This window comes from Podarcis cretensis (genome assembly GCF_951804945.1).
Source record: "Podarcis cretensis genome assembly, chromosome: 6".
Classification (NCBI taxonomy): domain Eukaryota; kingdom Metazoa; phylum Chordata; class Lepidosauria; order Squamata; family Lacertidae; genus Podarcis; species Podarcis cretensis.
The window spans coordinates 62,708,768-62,724,495 of record NC_137175.1 but is presented as its reverse complement, the minus strand read 5'-3'; the positions used below and the strand labels follow the sequence as shown (position 1 = coordinate 62,724,495).

The 15,728-nt window shown below is 43.9% G+C and overlaps 1 protein-coding gene across 6 annotated transcripts in view; it reads left to right on the top strand.

Moving 5' to 3' along the window:
* KANK4 (KN motif and ankyrin repeat domains 4) overlaps positions 1-15,728 on the top strand; it is a 62,324-nt gene that overhangs the window by 30,904 nt on the left and 15,692 nt on the right. For 2 of the 6 annotated variants that reach the window (XM_079982096.1, XM_079982094.1), the window contains 3 exons: positions 7,341-7,427; positions 10,118-12,121; positions 14,586-14,697. In XM_079982096.1, the coding sequence (XP_079838222.1) occupies positions 7,412-7,427; positions 10,118-12,121; positions 14,586-14,697 (2,132 nt within the window). In that variant the 5' untranslated portion in view covers positions 7,341-7,411. Of the gene's footprint in view, positions 1-1,821; positions 1,841-5,466; positions 5,577-7,340; positions 7,428-10,117; positions 12,122-14,585; positions 14,698-15,728 lie in introns of those variants that run through there. The other 4 variants (XM_079982097.1, XM_079982099.1, XM_079982095.1 and 1 more) reach the window with 4 other exon arrangements.

The window sequence follows — 15,728 nt, the reverse complement described above, 5'->3', positions numbered from 1 at the left end:
CGGGGGATGCCCGAGCTTCCCCCGACCCCAGCCCCCAGAACAGGCTGCTATCTGCAAGCCTAGGGAGCCCGGCGGGAAGTCACGCCGGTCTCCCCAGGCTTGCGGATATCTTTCCCCCGTGTTTGTGGGGCTGGCGCTGGGGAGAAGCCCGCTTCTCCCAGCACCAGCCTCCAAACCAGGTCGGGGAATAGCGGGATGGCGGCGCTCCACCTCCCCTCTGTCCCCCGAGCTTGTGGGGTTGGCGCTGGGGAGAAGCGCGCTTCTCCCCACCGCCAGCCTCCAAACCAGGTCGGGTAATAGCGGGATGGTGGCACTCCGCCTCCCCGCTGTCCCCTGAGCTTGTGGGGCTGCCCGGTATCTGCACGAAGCCCAGGGTGCGCTGTGCAGCGCGCCCCAAGCTTCGGGATGCAGGCTGCTATCCGCAAGCCTTGGGAGCTCAACGGGAACTCCCGCGGAGCTCCCAAGGCTTGCGGATAGCTTCCTGAAGCCTGGAGAGCGAGAGGGGTCGGTGCGCACCGACCCCTCTCGCTCTCCAGGCTTCAGCGAAAGACTGCATTCGCCCCATAGGACGCACCCAGATTTCCCCTTCATTTTTGGAGGGGAAAAGATGCGTCCTATAGGGCGAAAAATACAGTAATTCATCTCGCAAAATAGACAATGATCAATCTGCAAATGTGCATTCACACTTGGTGCTGTGTGTATCTCCTTGCAGAATTCACAGTAGGGAAAGAAGATCAAGGAATCATGGATGGACTAGGCGAGAGGTCAGATTAAAGTGGGTAAGGGCTGAGGTAGCTGTGTTTCCAGGCGCCTAAGATTTCTTTCTAGAGCCTGTCCAGCTATAACATTCCTCATGTAGGATCCCTGAACCTCAGCTCCTGTAGCCAAATGGACTACATTAAACCAACAGTACATTTCAATACATCTAGAATTTCAATCCAAAATGACAATGTGCCTTGAGAGAGCCATTCCCCTTGTTGCTTTCGTTTGTACTACTACAAAGCAACTTTGAGGGCTCAAATTTTAATCGGAGCAGTGGCACTAGAGGAGGAGGTGCTTAATACTCCTCTTCCTGCCCCCACGACCTTTTCGTGATCCAAAAGAGGTGTACTTTTAAAATAAGTAGGACATGACTGGATAACCAAATCGGAACGTTGTGGGTTCAGTTTCACCTCGAAAGCCCTTTGACAGAACTCTGGCACACCTCCTGTTGCAATATTCTCTCAGGTCACAATCGAAGCATTATCTAGACCTTGGCGAGTTTTATTAGCTATTATGAAATCTTTCCCCTTCTAATGAGATCTCCCCCACCGACCCCAACAATAAGCCTCAAAAACTGGCAGCTGACTTGAGTGTGCTTTGCAGCTTGGAAGCAGTGTGGTGACACTTTGACGTTGTTTGTTCAGTTTCCTCATACAAAGCACCATTGCCAATAGTCAGGTCTTTCATCCAACTTGGGTCTCAGATAAGGCATGTTCATGTTTTTCTTGATTTTGTTAATCTAGCCTGTTTTGTGGTTTGGCAGAGCCCACTCTTGCTCGGGGCAGCAGTGTGGCACAGTACCTCTTTCTCCCTACTACCTCTCACTGCTGTAAGCTACAGCTGCCATCACTGGAGGATGGTCCAGCAGAGTGAATGGGGACACTGCCCCACCAACCTCAGCCAACTCTCCTGCCTGCCTGCCTGCCTCCTTGCTTACAACTAGTCAAGGGGTGGCTAATGAACAACTAGTCAGCAGGGTTTTAAGTGGGTCTCCTTAAACCACAGGATCACTCTGGAAAGGGCTTTCCTCCCACTTCTGCCTGCTCTTACAGATGCTACTCATTGAACTGCAGCTTAGGTATAAAATCAGTTGTGCTGAATGCTCAGTAATGACAACAGATGCATTGCCGATTTTTCTGGTCCTTCTGCACAGATCGAATGTCTTCACTGGTTCTCTGTAGACTGATGGTATAACAAGGAAAATATGAAGCCTCAGCCAAAATAACCTCTTCAGAATGGGACACTGCTGTTATTATTTAGCATCTCTACTAGGTATGGTGCCTTCCAGGTACTGTTATAGACTGCAGCTTCTCCCAGCCCTGTGCTTGGCCATGCTAGCTGGGTCTGTTGAAAGCTGAAACTAGCAACGTATGGTGGTCAGTGCATTGAATAAACTCTTGGGCTCCCAATTCACTTCTACGCAAACAACCATCTTTGTTGTGGCATCCGTTAACACTCAGAATCGCCCAGGATGTTGTAGCATAAGACAATCAAAACTGTTTCACTTTGCTTTCCATTCACCCTCTTTAAAAAAACAACCCCCAAAAGTGTAGTCAGTGTGACTTTAAAATGCAAATGTGGTTGTTACTTTTATTTAGTAGCATGAACAAACTTGATTTTGTTTGTTTGGCATCAGGGAGTTTGGCAGTTGGGTATGTGAGAAACATAGTTTGGGGGTGATCATGAGAGAGATAGAGAGATACTGTGATTGTATTCGCGTGTTGGAGATCAGAGCCCATCTCTGCCATTGGACTTGGGGTCTGGGACAAGTTATTTTAGCTTCACTATTTTACCTCCTGTGAAAGGGTTTCTGTTGCTTTGCATGTTCCTTTCTGCCTTGTGCTCAGGTTCTGGGGCAAGTTGTCTTTTGCCATCACAAGTTTGCTTCCTGTGAAATGGTTTTCTGAACAAGCAGATAATTGTGGCTACAGAAAGTGGCTTTGTGTATTGGGGATCAGGGCCCCACCCTCACGCCCATTGCCTTGTGCTCAGGTTCTGGAGCAAGTGTGCCTGTCTTATCTCCAATTTGCCTCCTATGGCTTGGTTTTTTGTTGGAGCAGAAACCTGTCACTTAAGATGCATGGTTTGATATTTGGGGCTGAAGGCCAACCTCTGCGTTGTACAAAGGTTGAGATCACTTGTCCCCATCTAGTCCAGACAGCTGTCTTGTCTGTAGCATTGGCCAGTACGGATAGCAGGGAAATTTGTTCAGGTAACCTACCCAGTTTGCATTTCCCAAATAAAATACAGTAAGCCCACAACTTATGCACATTTAACGTGTGCACATTCAACTTTATGCTCTTAGCAAAAAGTAAAAAATAAAAGGGTGTGGAAAGGGGGTGGCGTCTGGGGGGGGGGAGACTTTGGCAATCCCACCCACCATTGAACCCAATGTGTTTTGGCTTTAGGCATGATCCCCAGAACGTAACCCCCACGTAAGTGGTGGGCTTACTGTACACAGTGAAACACACCTATCCTTCAAAATTTCTACTTCTCTGATTTTTTGCAGTGCAGTTGTCCAACCCAGCATGCATCCTCCCCAAAAGGCATATGTTAAGGAAAAGTGCGCACAAAAATGCTTATTTTAGTGAAAATAATGTCCTAAAATTGGGGGAAGCTGTTGGAAACAAAATGTATATTTTAGGCAAAATTGCAGAGTAATGCTAGGTGAAATGCATAGGAAAATGCACATGAATTTTCATACAGTATTAAAAAGAAGATTGCAAACTAAGGTGGAAATGGGGAGAACCAAACTGAAGATTGGAGGGTGGGGGAGAGAAACAAATAGAAACAAAAATGAAAACCAATTTATCTGTGCCTTTGAAAAGGTTAAAAGCAACCAGCCATGACTGAAAACTGTACTGGAACCCCTTTCCCTCCCAGTTTGTTTGTTTCTTTTGCTTTTTTGAAAGGTGCATTTAGTTCCTTCAAAGAGAGGAGCTGTATAGCAGGACCAGGTGGAGAAGGCAGTGATGATCATTTGCCTCACAAGTTGCGTTTTCTTTCTCACACACGAGGAAGTGTCTTCTAATAACATCTGTGAGAGAAGAAGGGTCCCAGTCCCAGCAGTGGCGAACACACTGTAGTATTGCTTTCCCAAGGCATCAATGGCTACTAGCCACGATGGCTATATACTACCTCAAAATACTAGTTCCTGGGGATCACAAGCAAGAGAGAGCTCATAGCCATCTGCTTCACTGCTGTGAGAACAGAATGCTGGGCTAGATGGACCTTTGACTTGATCTGTAGGAACGTAGGAAACTGCCTTATACGTAGTGAGTCCATTGGCCCATCTAGCTCCTACACCGACTGGCAGCAGCTTTCCAGGGCTTCAAGTAAGGGACATTCCCTGCTTTACCAGGAGATGCTGGGAATAGGACCTGGGGCATTCTGAGTGCACAACCTATCTTGCAACAATAATCTACAGTCGTGCCTTGGTATTCAGACATTTTGGCTCCTGAACACCACAAACCTGGAAGTGAGTGTTCCGGTTTGCGAACGTTTTTTGGAAGCCAAACATCCAACGCGGCTTCCGATTGAGTGCAGGAAGCTCCTGCAGCCAATCGGAAGCCATGCCTTGGTTTTCAAACAGTTCCAGAAGTCAAACGGACTCCCGGAACGGATCATTTTGACAACCAAGGTACCACTGTATTGCCCTTCTTCCACTGAGCTATAGCCTTTTCCAGCAGGGCTGCTTTCTTATGCCATTACTTGGCATTTTTTCCTGCCTGCTCTCCTGTTCCTTTTGACAGCAGCATATTAGGCAGAAGCCCAGCAGGTGAAACAGTTCCATGCTGGGAAAAGCTCCTGTTGAATGCCTGCCATGCAGCTGTTAAAACAAACCTTCCTACCTACATAAGACCTACGGCTACAAGGCAGATCAATGTGACATCTATCATTGTTCTTAATTCAGAAAATAAAACTTGCCCTTTTAGCAGTACTTGCAGACTACAAGTAAATCAGACACTAAGTTGAACATTTAATTAAGGCTGCAATCCATAACTTTTTATTAGAATATAAAACTTACTGAAATCCACAGTGTCTGAATTCTGAGGGAATATTAATGCACAATACAGTGGTACCTCGGGTTACATACGCTTCAGGTTACAGACTCCACTAACCCATAAATAGTACCTCGGGTTAAGAACTTTGCTTCAGGATGAGAACAGAAATCGTGCTCCGTCAGCGCAGCAGCAGGAGGCCCCATTAGCTAAAGTGGTGCTTCAGGTGAAGAATAGTTTCAGGTTAAGAACGGACCTCCGGAACAAATTAAGTACTTAACCCGAGGTACCACTGTATAATCATGTTTCTGTTTGGGAAGGTTTGTGATATGAAGTAGAACCAGGCTTTGCTTGTCTTACCCAAAATAATTTTTATGTTTCTGCCACTGTTAATTATTGGCAGCCTTTTAAATAATCCTTTCCAAAATAATAATAATAATAAGATAATTATTTCACAACTTGGTTCAGGCATTTCCTCTTGGGAGTTAATCAGATGTTTTGTTTCTCTTGGAGCTTCAAAAATAAGACAATCCTTTTTGGAAAGTATATGAAGATTCTAGCAAATGCCATGTTTTTACCATGCCTGAACACGACTTCTATTTGCATCCTTCTGTGTTATCACAGTAAAGGTTGTATTTGCTTTTCAAGCAAGGTCATTAGTCAGCTGACCAACTCTTTAGCAGCTGGAGTGACTACATGTTTTGCCAGTGTAACTCTGGACTTTTCAGGAGTGTTTGGAACGCTTCCTAGAAAGAGAAGGCTTGTCTGGGTTTCTTTTCTTCCTTTTGATTTGGCAGCTGGGAGGACATGAAGGTAACACGGCCAAATACTTCTGTTAACTGCCAGTTTGAACTCCAATAATGAAATGCCGAGTTAAATTGCTGCAATGCAGTTGCAAATGATAGGCAGTATCAGAAAGCTGTTGCAATAGCCATAGCTGTCAACTTACAGATTTGAAAATAAGGGACCAGCAGCCTTGAAAATAAGGGACCAGCAGCCAAAATAAGGAACTTGCAGCCTCACCTGTTCCTTGCAGTGAATGCCACAGGCATTGATCTTAGTGACTCTATGCATTGTCAGTTCGGAAGTGGCAAACCATTGCTGCCAGCTCAGTGGAACTTAATCCTACATGTGCATAGGTGAGAGTTAGTAACAATGAATAATACAGTGCTTACTTCTGAGTAAACATGCACAGGATTCCTCTGTAGTTTGACATGGTGTTGAATGTTTTGGATCTTTAGATTCAGTTTACCTGTTGTTCTTTAGTTGACGCAAATATAAAGCAAACTACAGCTGTCTCTATAAACCATGTCCTTGTGAATGAGAAACAAAGGCAAATAAATAAAGCCTGCTTGATGTTGAGAATTTCCACATCTAATTGATACACATATTCTACATCTTTGTTATATCATTTTCTGTATATATACTTATTTTATAGAACATATTTTCAAATGGATACATCCACTAAAATTAAAGATGTCACTTGTGCTTACACAATTATTGTCTAGAGTTTAAACTGAAGGTTTCCTGGTACTGTTCTACTGACAAACTGTTCAGATAATCCTGCACAGAAAGTTATTTCTACTGATGTATATGATTTATGGAACCTAGCAGTACTGCTACTAAGCAGAGACAACACGACAGAAGCTTTTCTAAATCTTTTGAATAATTGTTGACAAGCATGGGGGCTGATTTTATGGCAAAAGTCAGGTAGCCACAGTCTGTTGTATTGTGTGCTTTGTTAGCAGAAAAACAATAAAGTAAACAGTAATGGTCATGTCTAAGGACTGATTCATATGTTGTTGTTTGCTTGCTTATTTCCCCCAAACCTGGCAGCCTTCTCCAACCTTCAGATCTTCTGGACTACAGTTCCCATCAGCGCCTGCCAGCACGACTGATGGGAATTGTAATCCAAAACATTGGGCAGGCATCAAGTTAGCAAAGGCTGAATTATGATTTACTGTGATGTGTGAACTGTTTTTTTGTACCCAGACCTATCTATTAACATGTACAAAAAAGGGGCTAGTTATTCTCCAAAACTACCTACATCAGCTTTCATATTAGCTAATACATATCCATGGATGTTCATCTATAAATGGGAATTGGAAATATCTGTCAGTTTGCTGCCCTTTAGAGGTGTCTATAATCAGCTACTTGAGGCAGAACCCTAGGGAAGGACCCTGGCAATATCTTGTCAGGTCTATAATTAGTTTCTCTTCCAGCCCCCCCCCCAAACTTGCTTTTTAAACTAGGAAAGTTGTAGTACACAGCACATTAATTATAGGCCATGTCCCAGAGTAATCAATGCTTCCAACAGTAATAAGATGAGCGCTTACTTATCACCTCAACTTCTACTCAACATGCATCTCCTCAGCATTTCTTCCTCTCCTCCATCTTCCCCTCCCTTTACCTCCCCAATTTCTTTCTGAATTTCCTTTGGTCTTAAAAATAGATTATTTTGGTAAAGTGAGCAGTTTGTACATAAAGAAGTAATCGAAAGGAAGTGTAATGCGTAGGTCTTGAAATAACTATAATTGTATTGTTTAACAGTTTCCACCCCATCCTCTTTTTATAAAGGTGGACTACATGTCTTCAGATGATGTTTCACTAATGGCTTGACATCTGTGGTCTGGACAGCAGTCATCATTATGGAGAATACAGATGGTATGGATACAGAATTTAACCTTAATTGAAAGGCAGAAACTTTATACTGTTCATTTTTCTGTTAATTGCTAAATGATTAAAGAACTCATGCTTTTTGAATTAGACTTTTTAAAATGTTCAGGCCCCAGTTTTGAATACTCGCCCAATCTCTGTTCAAAATCTGTAAGTGCAAAGGGAAAACAGGGTTCTTGCAGGAGGGGTCTACTTCTGGACCTTATGCCTGCAGAGAGAAGCTGATGGCCTTTCCCCCTAAAGGTAAAGGACCCCTGGATGGTTAAGTCCAGTCAAAGGTGACTTTGGGGTGGGGTGCTCATCTCGCTTTTCAGGCCAAGGGAGTTGGTGTTTGTCCACAGACAGTTTTCCAGGTCATGTGGCCAGCATGACTAAATCACTACTGGCACACGGAGGACCATGACGAGTGCCAGAGTGCACAGAAATGCCATTTACCTTCCTGCAGTAGCAGTACCTATTTATCTACTTGCACTGGTATGCTTTTGAACTGCTAGGCTGGCAGAAGCTGGGACAGAGCAACTGGAGCTTACCCCATCATGCAGATTCAAACTACTGACCTTCTGATCAGCAAGCACAAGAGGCTCAGTGGTTTAGACCACAGAACCGATAAGAGGAAGCAGGAGGAGTATTTCAGTACTTTTGGGCTGAGGGATAACTTTCTCCGTTGGAGAGAGGCCTTTGCTCAGTGGGAGAGTGTATGTTTTGCAAGCATAAGTTCCCAACTGCAATCCCAGACATTTCTGCTTATGAAGACTGAGGTAGCAGGGCTGAAAAAGACCTCTACCACAGATATCGGAGAGCTGTTGCACTTCAGAGCAGGCAGAACTGGCCTACATGGTCCTGTACTCTTAAGGCCAAAATACATGCCATGTTATTCAAATCATTTGGTGCCAAGGGTCAACTTTCCTCGAACTGTGAACAGCAATTTAGGGAGTCCCAATTCAGACCCAGAGCGTGGTGGGGTCAAAGGATAAAAAGCCTTCCTTACACACCACAGTCCTGACTGTCGTTGCTGACTGCCATGGAAGGCCAAACAATGTCAATAATGTCACATCTTGTTTGCCCCTGAATCAGCATACGGTTGCCTGAGACAACATGTATTCGGGCTGCTCCTCACTTTTTGCTCATGGGTCTTATACATACCTAAGCATGAAAAGTAAACTGACCCATGAGGTCTGTTGAGCAGGAGTTGCGCTTTGAGCTCCACTCAAGAAGATAGCTGCTTTTCCTGATTCCCTTCTGTCTGGTTTTGTGCAAAAGCACCAAGCTCTTAGCCTGGGAACTTGTGTGCACAGAGGCAATTTTTTTTATATTTAAGGGAGATCAAGGCTGACTCCCAGGAACCAATCTGTTCAGTTTGCTCTTTTTCCGGATCCACCTTGTATGCATGTCTTAAATCATTTGACATAGTTTGAAAGCCAGTGCTGAATATATTAGTGATGCTGAGTGTAATGGTAAAGGTTTATTATACATTAGGATCATGCAGACTTTAAAGCAAATATGTTGTGTGGATTGCAAAAGCTGTCATTTACATAATTACCAAGTAGAGTGATTATTTAGCAAATTCTTGATGACTTTCGGTGGTACAATTACATGATTCAGCCCTTGAAAACAAGATTACACATTTGCCCATGCCTCTTCGGGACTGTATATCTAAGCTGACTGTACAGAGATGTCTCAGATGACAAATTGCCAGCCATGTTTCCCCCCTCTTTTTGCCTTTTGGATAGAGGCTAACTGCACAGTGATTTAGTGAAACTGCCTTGCAGTTGTGCCTGGAGCTACAGCCAGCATTTCAATAAAAAGGGGGGGGGGGAGGAGTATGCATGCTGATATAGGCTGATTTTCAGCAATACTGCAGAGGCTCTATGCTGTTGCAGCCTTAGAGACAGCTGGGAGAGGGTTTGGGGAAGTCCATAGGGACCTCACCCTAGAATATTGGGTCCTCCTTATCTGGCATTCATCTGCTTCTTTCATATCCTTTATTCACAACTCCTCATCCTAATGATAGAGGGTTATACTGATGAAACACAGCGAATGGGAAACAGGCACTATGCATTTCCATATAGTCACCGTGATGTGCTCTGGAAGAGATGGGCACAGGGCTAAAAGAAGCCCTCTTCCCTCCTTTCCCGGCCTTCCCTTGGTATGTACATTATGCCATGCAGAACTAGATGCTTGTGAGTGGAGCTCTTTGGGCACTAGGTCAGAAAGTGGCTAAGTCTGTGGGACTCTGTGTTATGACCAGATGGCCAGCCAGAAAAGGAGGAACACAGGAAGCTGCATTATACTGAGTCAGACCATTATTCCATCTAGCTACTCTGTTTGGTCTACTCTGACTGGCAGAGGCCTGCCAGAGTGTCATGCAGGGACTTTTCCCTGTCCAACCTGGTGCTGTGCCATTGAGCTACAGTCTTCTAAGGAGACTGTGTTGATTCCTTTTTTCAAGCACATGGCTGTGTCACTGCAGGACGCACCATGCCCTTGTAGTTTCTAGTTAGGTTAGAGTGACCTTAGCAGATTGTCTTTTTCCATCATGAGAATTAAGTGGCTAAAGACTGCTGTAAGGGGCGTGAGGTAGGAACTTGAGTTATAAGTGGTTTCAGACATCAAGTTTTCTTGATATTATATCTGTTTGTAGATTATCACACTATTTTGATTTTTTAATTTTATGTCAGCAGATGAATGGGCATCCAAACCAGAGGATAAAGATCCACTCCAAAGCCCCTATTCTCTTGAAACACCCTATGGCTTCCACTTAGATCTTGACTTCCTGAAGTATGTAGATGATATCGAGAAAGGAAATACTATCAAGAGGATTCCTATTCACAGGAAGGCAAAGCACCCAAAATTCAGCACACTGCCTCGCAATTTCAGCCTTCCAGAAAATGGATCAAGGGCCTACTCCTCAGCCCCAAACAAGAGCTTCCTTACACAGAGGAAGGCCTCCTTAGGGGCAGAGGAAAGCAGCCCTGTTGTCACACCGACTGACTCATTGCCCTTAGCCACCCGTTCAGATGAGCCAAGCTACAGAAAAAAGGCCCTTTTAATAGAGACTGTCAAGCAAGATGCCACACACCTTGAAGAGGAGACTGGCAACTGTAGAGGGAGGCCTCAGCTTTTGAGGGCATCCAGTATGCCTGCCACGCTGCCACCAAGCCAGGATTCAGAAGCAGAAACGCAACCAGAAGCTTTTCCGCCTTTGGCATTCCTTCCATCTTCTGATGGGAAAGGCTTGGAATTTGATTTTAGTCCCATAAAGGGAACACTGGATTCAGATTGGTCCAAGGGATCTCCTGAAAATCTGAAAAATGTAAAGGAGCAAATCAGTCAGGCCGTCCAGGATACTGAGAAGCTTATGAGGCAACAGAAAGAAGCTAAGCTTGTGCTAGACCAGGGACAACCAGAGCTTACAAAGGAGAGAATACAACCCAGTGCTTCATGGCAAAGCCAGCATTTAGTATCTCAGGAACTGCTTGCAGTTGCTGAGAGCGGAGAAGAGGAATGTGATGCAATGGAGACAGATGTTTGTCGGCCATCCACCCAAAGTGAATTGACCACTTTCAGAGCCTTGGAATACAACCCTGAGAGCCAGACCCAGAAAGACATAGAACTCAACATAACTGAGACAGTTACAGCAGGACTACAGGAGGGGGAAGAAGTTACAAGTCCTGGCAGTGGGGAGATGAAAGGAAACGTAAACCTCAAGCCTTTTCTCTCTGAAGAACCTAGCAAGATAACAGCCTTAAAGCAGCATATTGCTATTCTGGAGGAACAGCTAAACAACAAGACAGAAGAACTTGAGCAGATTCGAGTAGTCTTGAAGCAGCAGGATAAGGAAATCAAGGCCAAGGAGAGAAGCATTGAAATGTTGGCAAGTTCCAAAGCTCAACTGGAAGAGAAACTCTGTGGGGAGAGTACCAAAGAAATTACACCCTGCAAGCAGGACAAAATTGCCCTCCAGTACCATGATGCTGCTGTGAATACCGAACGGGCAGCTAAGGAGGCATCTGACAAAGGGGTTAATGTAAGCATCACTGTGCCTATGGAATCAATAGGGTGTGATGCCTGTGAAATTGATAATAAGAATCTGCAGATAAAGGAAGGGCATAGGAAGCTGTTCCATGTCCACCATGAGATGACAAGTGTTGATGTTGGAGAAAAAGAGCGTCCATGTTTCCAGAGACAGAAAGAAATGAAACAGGAAGATGATAGTTCCCCTCTCGAGCTAAGTTACAATGAACTGAAGATTGATGAACACATTGATAATGACAACTACCAGAAGGGAGTGTGCAACTATGACACACAGTTCTCTGCTGCTAGTGAAGAAAGCTGCTCAGGTGTTGAGGTGGTTGGCTCAAAGGCAGGAGGAAATGAAGGCCTTTTTGAAGAAGATTTTAAACAGGAGCTGAATGAGGAGGAAACCCAACCAGAACCAAAGAATTCGCCTGCAGATCCCATCGTAGGCCAATACGTTAAAAAAATCCAGGATCTGTTGCAAGAGCAGTGGACATGCCTAGAACACGGGTACCCAGAACTTGCCAGTGCCATTAAGCAGCCCGCCTCAAAGCTCAGCTCCATCCAGAACCAGCTTGTTAATTCCTTGAACTTGCTGCTCTCTGCCTACTCAACACAAACGCCGACAGACAAGGAGAATTCCAACACACAGTATCAACAGTTGGGTAAATAATATTGGCAAAGCCAGTCTTTCCTTTCCACTTACATTGCAGCTAGTCAGAATATCACCTGAAATATTTTGAATGAGATAAACATGTTTGCTGCTTCAAAATAATAATAAAAATGTTCATTTTACCAAAGCAAACAAGGGAAAGTAAAAGAAATATTCTTGTGACATTTCCATGTTGTTGAAAAGCACTATTTTAATGTAAACAGGACTTAATGTGGCAGTTAAGGAAATATGAAAGTTTAGAAACCAAATTCTTTATGTCTTAAAAAATATCATCCAATATCACTTAAATGCATGGCATCATATTAATACAACCAATTTCATAGTGATAGTAATAGATACTGGGTATGGACAGGCATGGATGACATCTTCTCAACTGATGAACAGGGATGGCTGGAATAGGTTTGTGAAAAGCACTCCTACAATCTAGTTCCATGTTGCTCATAAGAAGGTGCATAGGGCTTCTATGAATAGAGTCAACCAGTTTTTTCAGCCCAAACCCAGAACAGCAAATATTCACATTGCTGTATCAACATAGTTCCCTTCTTTTTCATTTCTCTGCCACTCACTCCACTTCCTGAGGGTGGGAAAAACCATGGATGAACCTCTTTGTAGAATTTATCAGCCATTTATATGATATCTGCTGTGGTGGAGGAAAAAGTTGCCAGTGCTGTGGCACAGCTGCAACTGGTCAGCTCTGTCATAAGGTAAGTGCCATTAATGTCACCTCTCCTCTTTCAACAACCTCAGTTCCTCATTCCGTAAAGATGTCTATTCCCACATTAGTTATAGGGAACTCTTGCACACAACTATTTTGAGCCATTTCACAATTTATAGAACTGCTAACACTCTTTTCAAAGCTAAGAAGGGTCCAGTATGGTTTCATATTGAATGGGAAACCCATGTGTTGAGAATCCTGCATTGCAGGGAGTTGGACCAGATAACCCTTGATATCTCTTCCAGCTCTATGATTCTATCCTGTGATCAGAAGAGTAGCACAAAGTATGCCCACCAGAATGTTTTGGGATCCATTCAGTTTCTAGGGCCAAATCAACCTAACAGACTAATCCAAGCTATCAATCTTTTGAAACGACCCATTACAGTTGTGCCTTCTTCAAATTCACAGAACTTGTTTCCATTTAATTGGAAAACATTAAATCCACCCTCAATCCTCTCTTTTTATGTCATGGAAGCAATGGAGTCCTATGTTCACTGAATCCCAAGCGACCCAAGTTGATGACATTTAAGCTGAACCAGTTCAGCTAGCTCAGACTTGAAGTCTAGTTAGAGGGTGGAGTCGGAAGGTATGCCAACCATACACTGATATTGCAAAGTGTCTCAGGGTTGCCATTCCATATACTGCAGCCATAAACTGATGACAACAGTGATACCAATGCCTCATCTTGAGTCAAATCAATGATAGTTGGTGATTGACATATATAAGCTTTATATTTAAACAGCAGCAGTATCAACAGAGCAGGGTCATCATTGGCCTCCATTTTAAGTCTCTTGAGGCGACTGAGCCATCTGCTATTCTCCACACTGTCTTCATCTTCCCTTTGTCTTGTTTTCCTCTGAACACTACATTTCATAATGAGTTGAGCATCACAGACATATAACATGGGCCCAGGCAATGTTGGAAACCTAATGGGAATGTCCTCCGCAAACACCAACAAAGACCCCAAGGTGGTTGAGAAAAAGTCCTATCCACTTCTACAAATTCCTGTTGCCTTCTTGCACAGCGAAGGAGAACTGACATACCCCTATTCTTTTGCTCCAAGCTTCACATTATTCTATCGTGTTCCCTTAACTCCATCTTCACACTCAACAAAATAGAAGCACCAACAAAATGGCTGTAGCTTGGGAAGGGGATGGGTCTTTGTAATGATGAATAAATAAATGTTATTGCAGTTATGCATGTGACATTGCTCAGTGTTGGGCCTTAAAGCTGGGTTGAGAGATCTGTGCCTGACTGGGTTGAGACATAATGCCTGACTATTGACCATACTGATGGAAACTGGCATCCAACAACATCTAGGGACCCAAGATTGGGGGAGCCTTCTCTGGTTGCTGCATCATACCAACCACTGGTGTCCCCCCCTTCCCCAAGGGTAGGGTAGGTAAGTCTATGAAGCTATCAAACAGAAGAACTACCAGACAAGATGGGCCTCTTAAAAACAGCCACGTTGTGAACCGCTTTTGAGTTTTTGTTTTTACAATCAAGCAGTGTATATATGTCTCTCTCTCTCTCTCTCTCTCTCTCTCTCTCTCCGTGTGTGTGTGTGTGTGTGTGTGTGTGTAGCCACTGGTGTAGGAGTTGAGAGGTGTTGGGATCAGCCTTTCAGTAGATAGGGGGACTTATTTACCATGTTCAGTTTGTTAAAGGTATGTGATACAGTTAAGTAAGACAACTCTATTACAACATTTCTGATGTTCTGTGTTTTCAATATTTGTATTAGAAATTTCTCCAAGCACAAGCCTTAAATCTATAATGAAAAAGAAGGACACTGGTTTCCATGCAGGAGGTAACGGCACCAAAAAGAACCTTCAGTTTGTTGGGGTAAATGGTGGGTAAGCATCAATGGAAGAAGCAAAACTGCCTTGTCATTTAGAATGCTACTTTTTAATGTATGCCAAAAGAAAAGATTGATGCATTAAACACAGACTCACTTCATTCCTTCTCCATTATGATGTTGGTGAGATTGCTGCAAAAGGCTGGAGGTAGCATTCGGATGTATCAGGGGTGAGCAAAGTTTTCCAGCAGGGGGCTGATCCACCGTCCCTCAGACCATGTGGGGGACCGGACTATATTTTGAAAAAATACATATGAACGAATTCCTATGCCCCACCAATAACCCAGAGATGCATTTAAAATAAAAGGACACATTCTACTCATGTAAAAACATGCTGATTCCCAGACCGTCCGTGGGCCAGATTGAGAAGGTGATTGGGCCGCATCCAGCCCATGGGCCTTAGGTTGCCTACCCATGATGTAGGTTGTTAGCAGAAGTATTGAATAGTACTACGCTAATATAAACGAAAGCTGAAAATCACTGCAAACTTCACAAAAGGAATGGTAACCTTAGCACTGAGTGAGTAGGCTAGGAAACAGACATACGGTAAGCAGTGACACCAAAAGCCAGGAAATCATTGGAACTAGCTTGCAATTTGGAGTTCTCTCGATTTCTGTAGAAAGAACAAAACAATCTGAAGTTAGGTATTTTTTCACTCTCTTTTACAAATAGACTTAACAAAAAAAAAAATCGCCAGTGAACCTTTTATTCAAAAGACTGCAGCTTCCCATTACTAGAATGTTGTTTGCCACACAATCTTAAATAACTACTGCCATGGTTGGCTGTGGTGTAAAGGCACTGTGCTAATTTAAGCTTCCATATACAGTCATACCTCGGGATAAATGTGCTTCAAATTAAGTATTTTCGGGTTGCGCTCCGCGGCAACCTAGAGCACGTTACTTCCATGTTTTGTCGTGCACGCATGCGCAGAAGCGGCGAAACGTGACCCGCACACACGTGGACGCAGGTTGCGTTCGCTTCAGAATGCTAACGGGACTCCAGAACGGATCCCGTTCGCATCCCGAGATA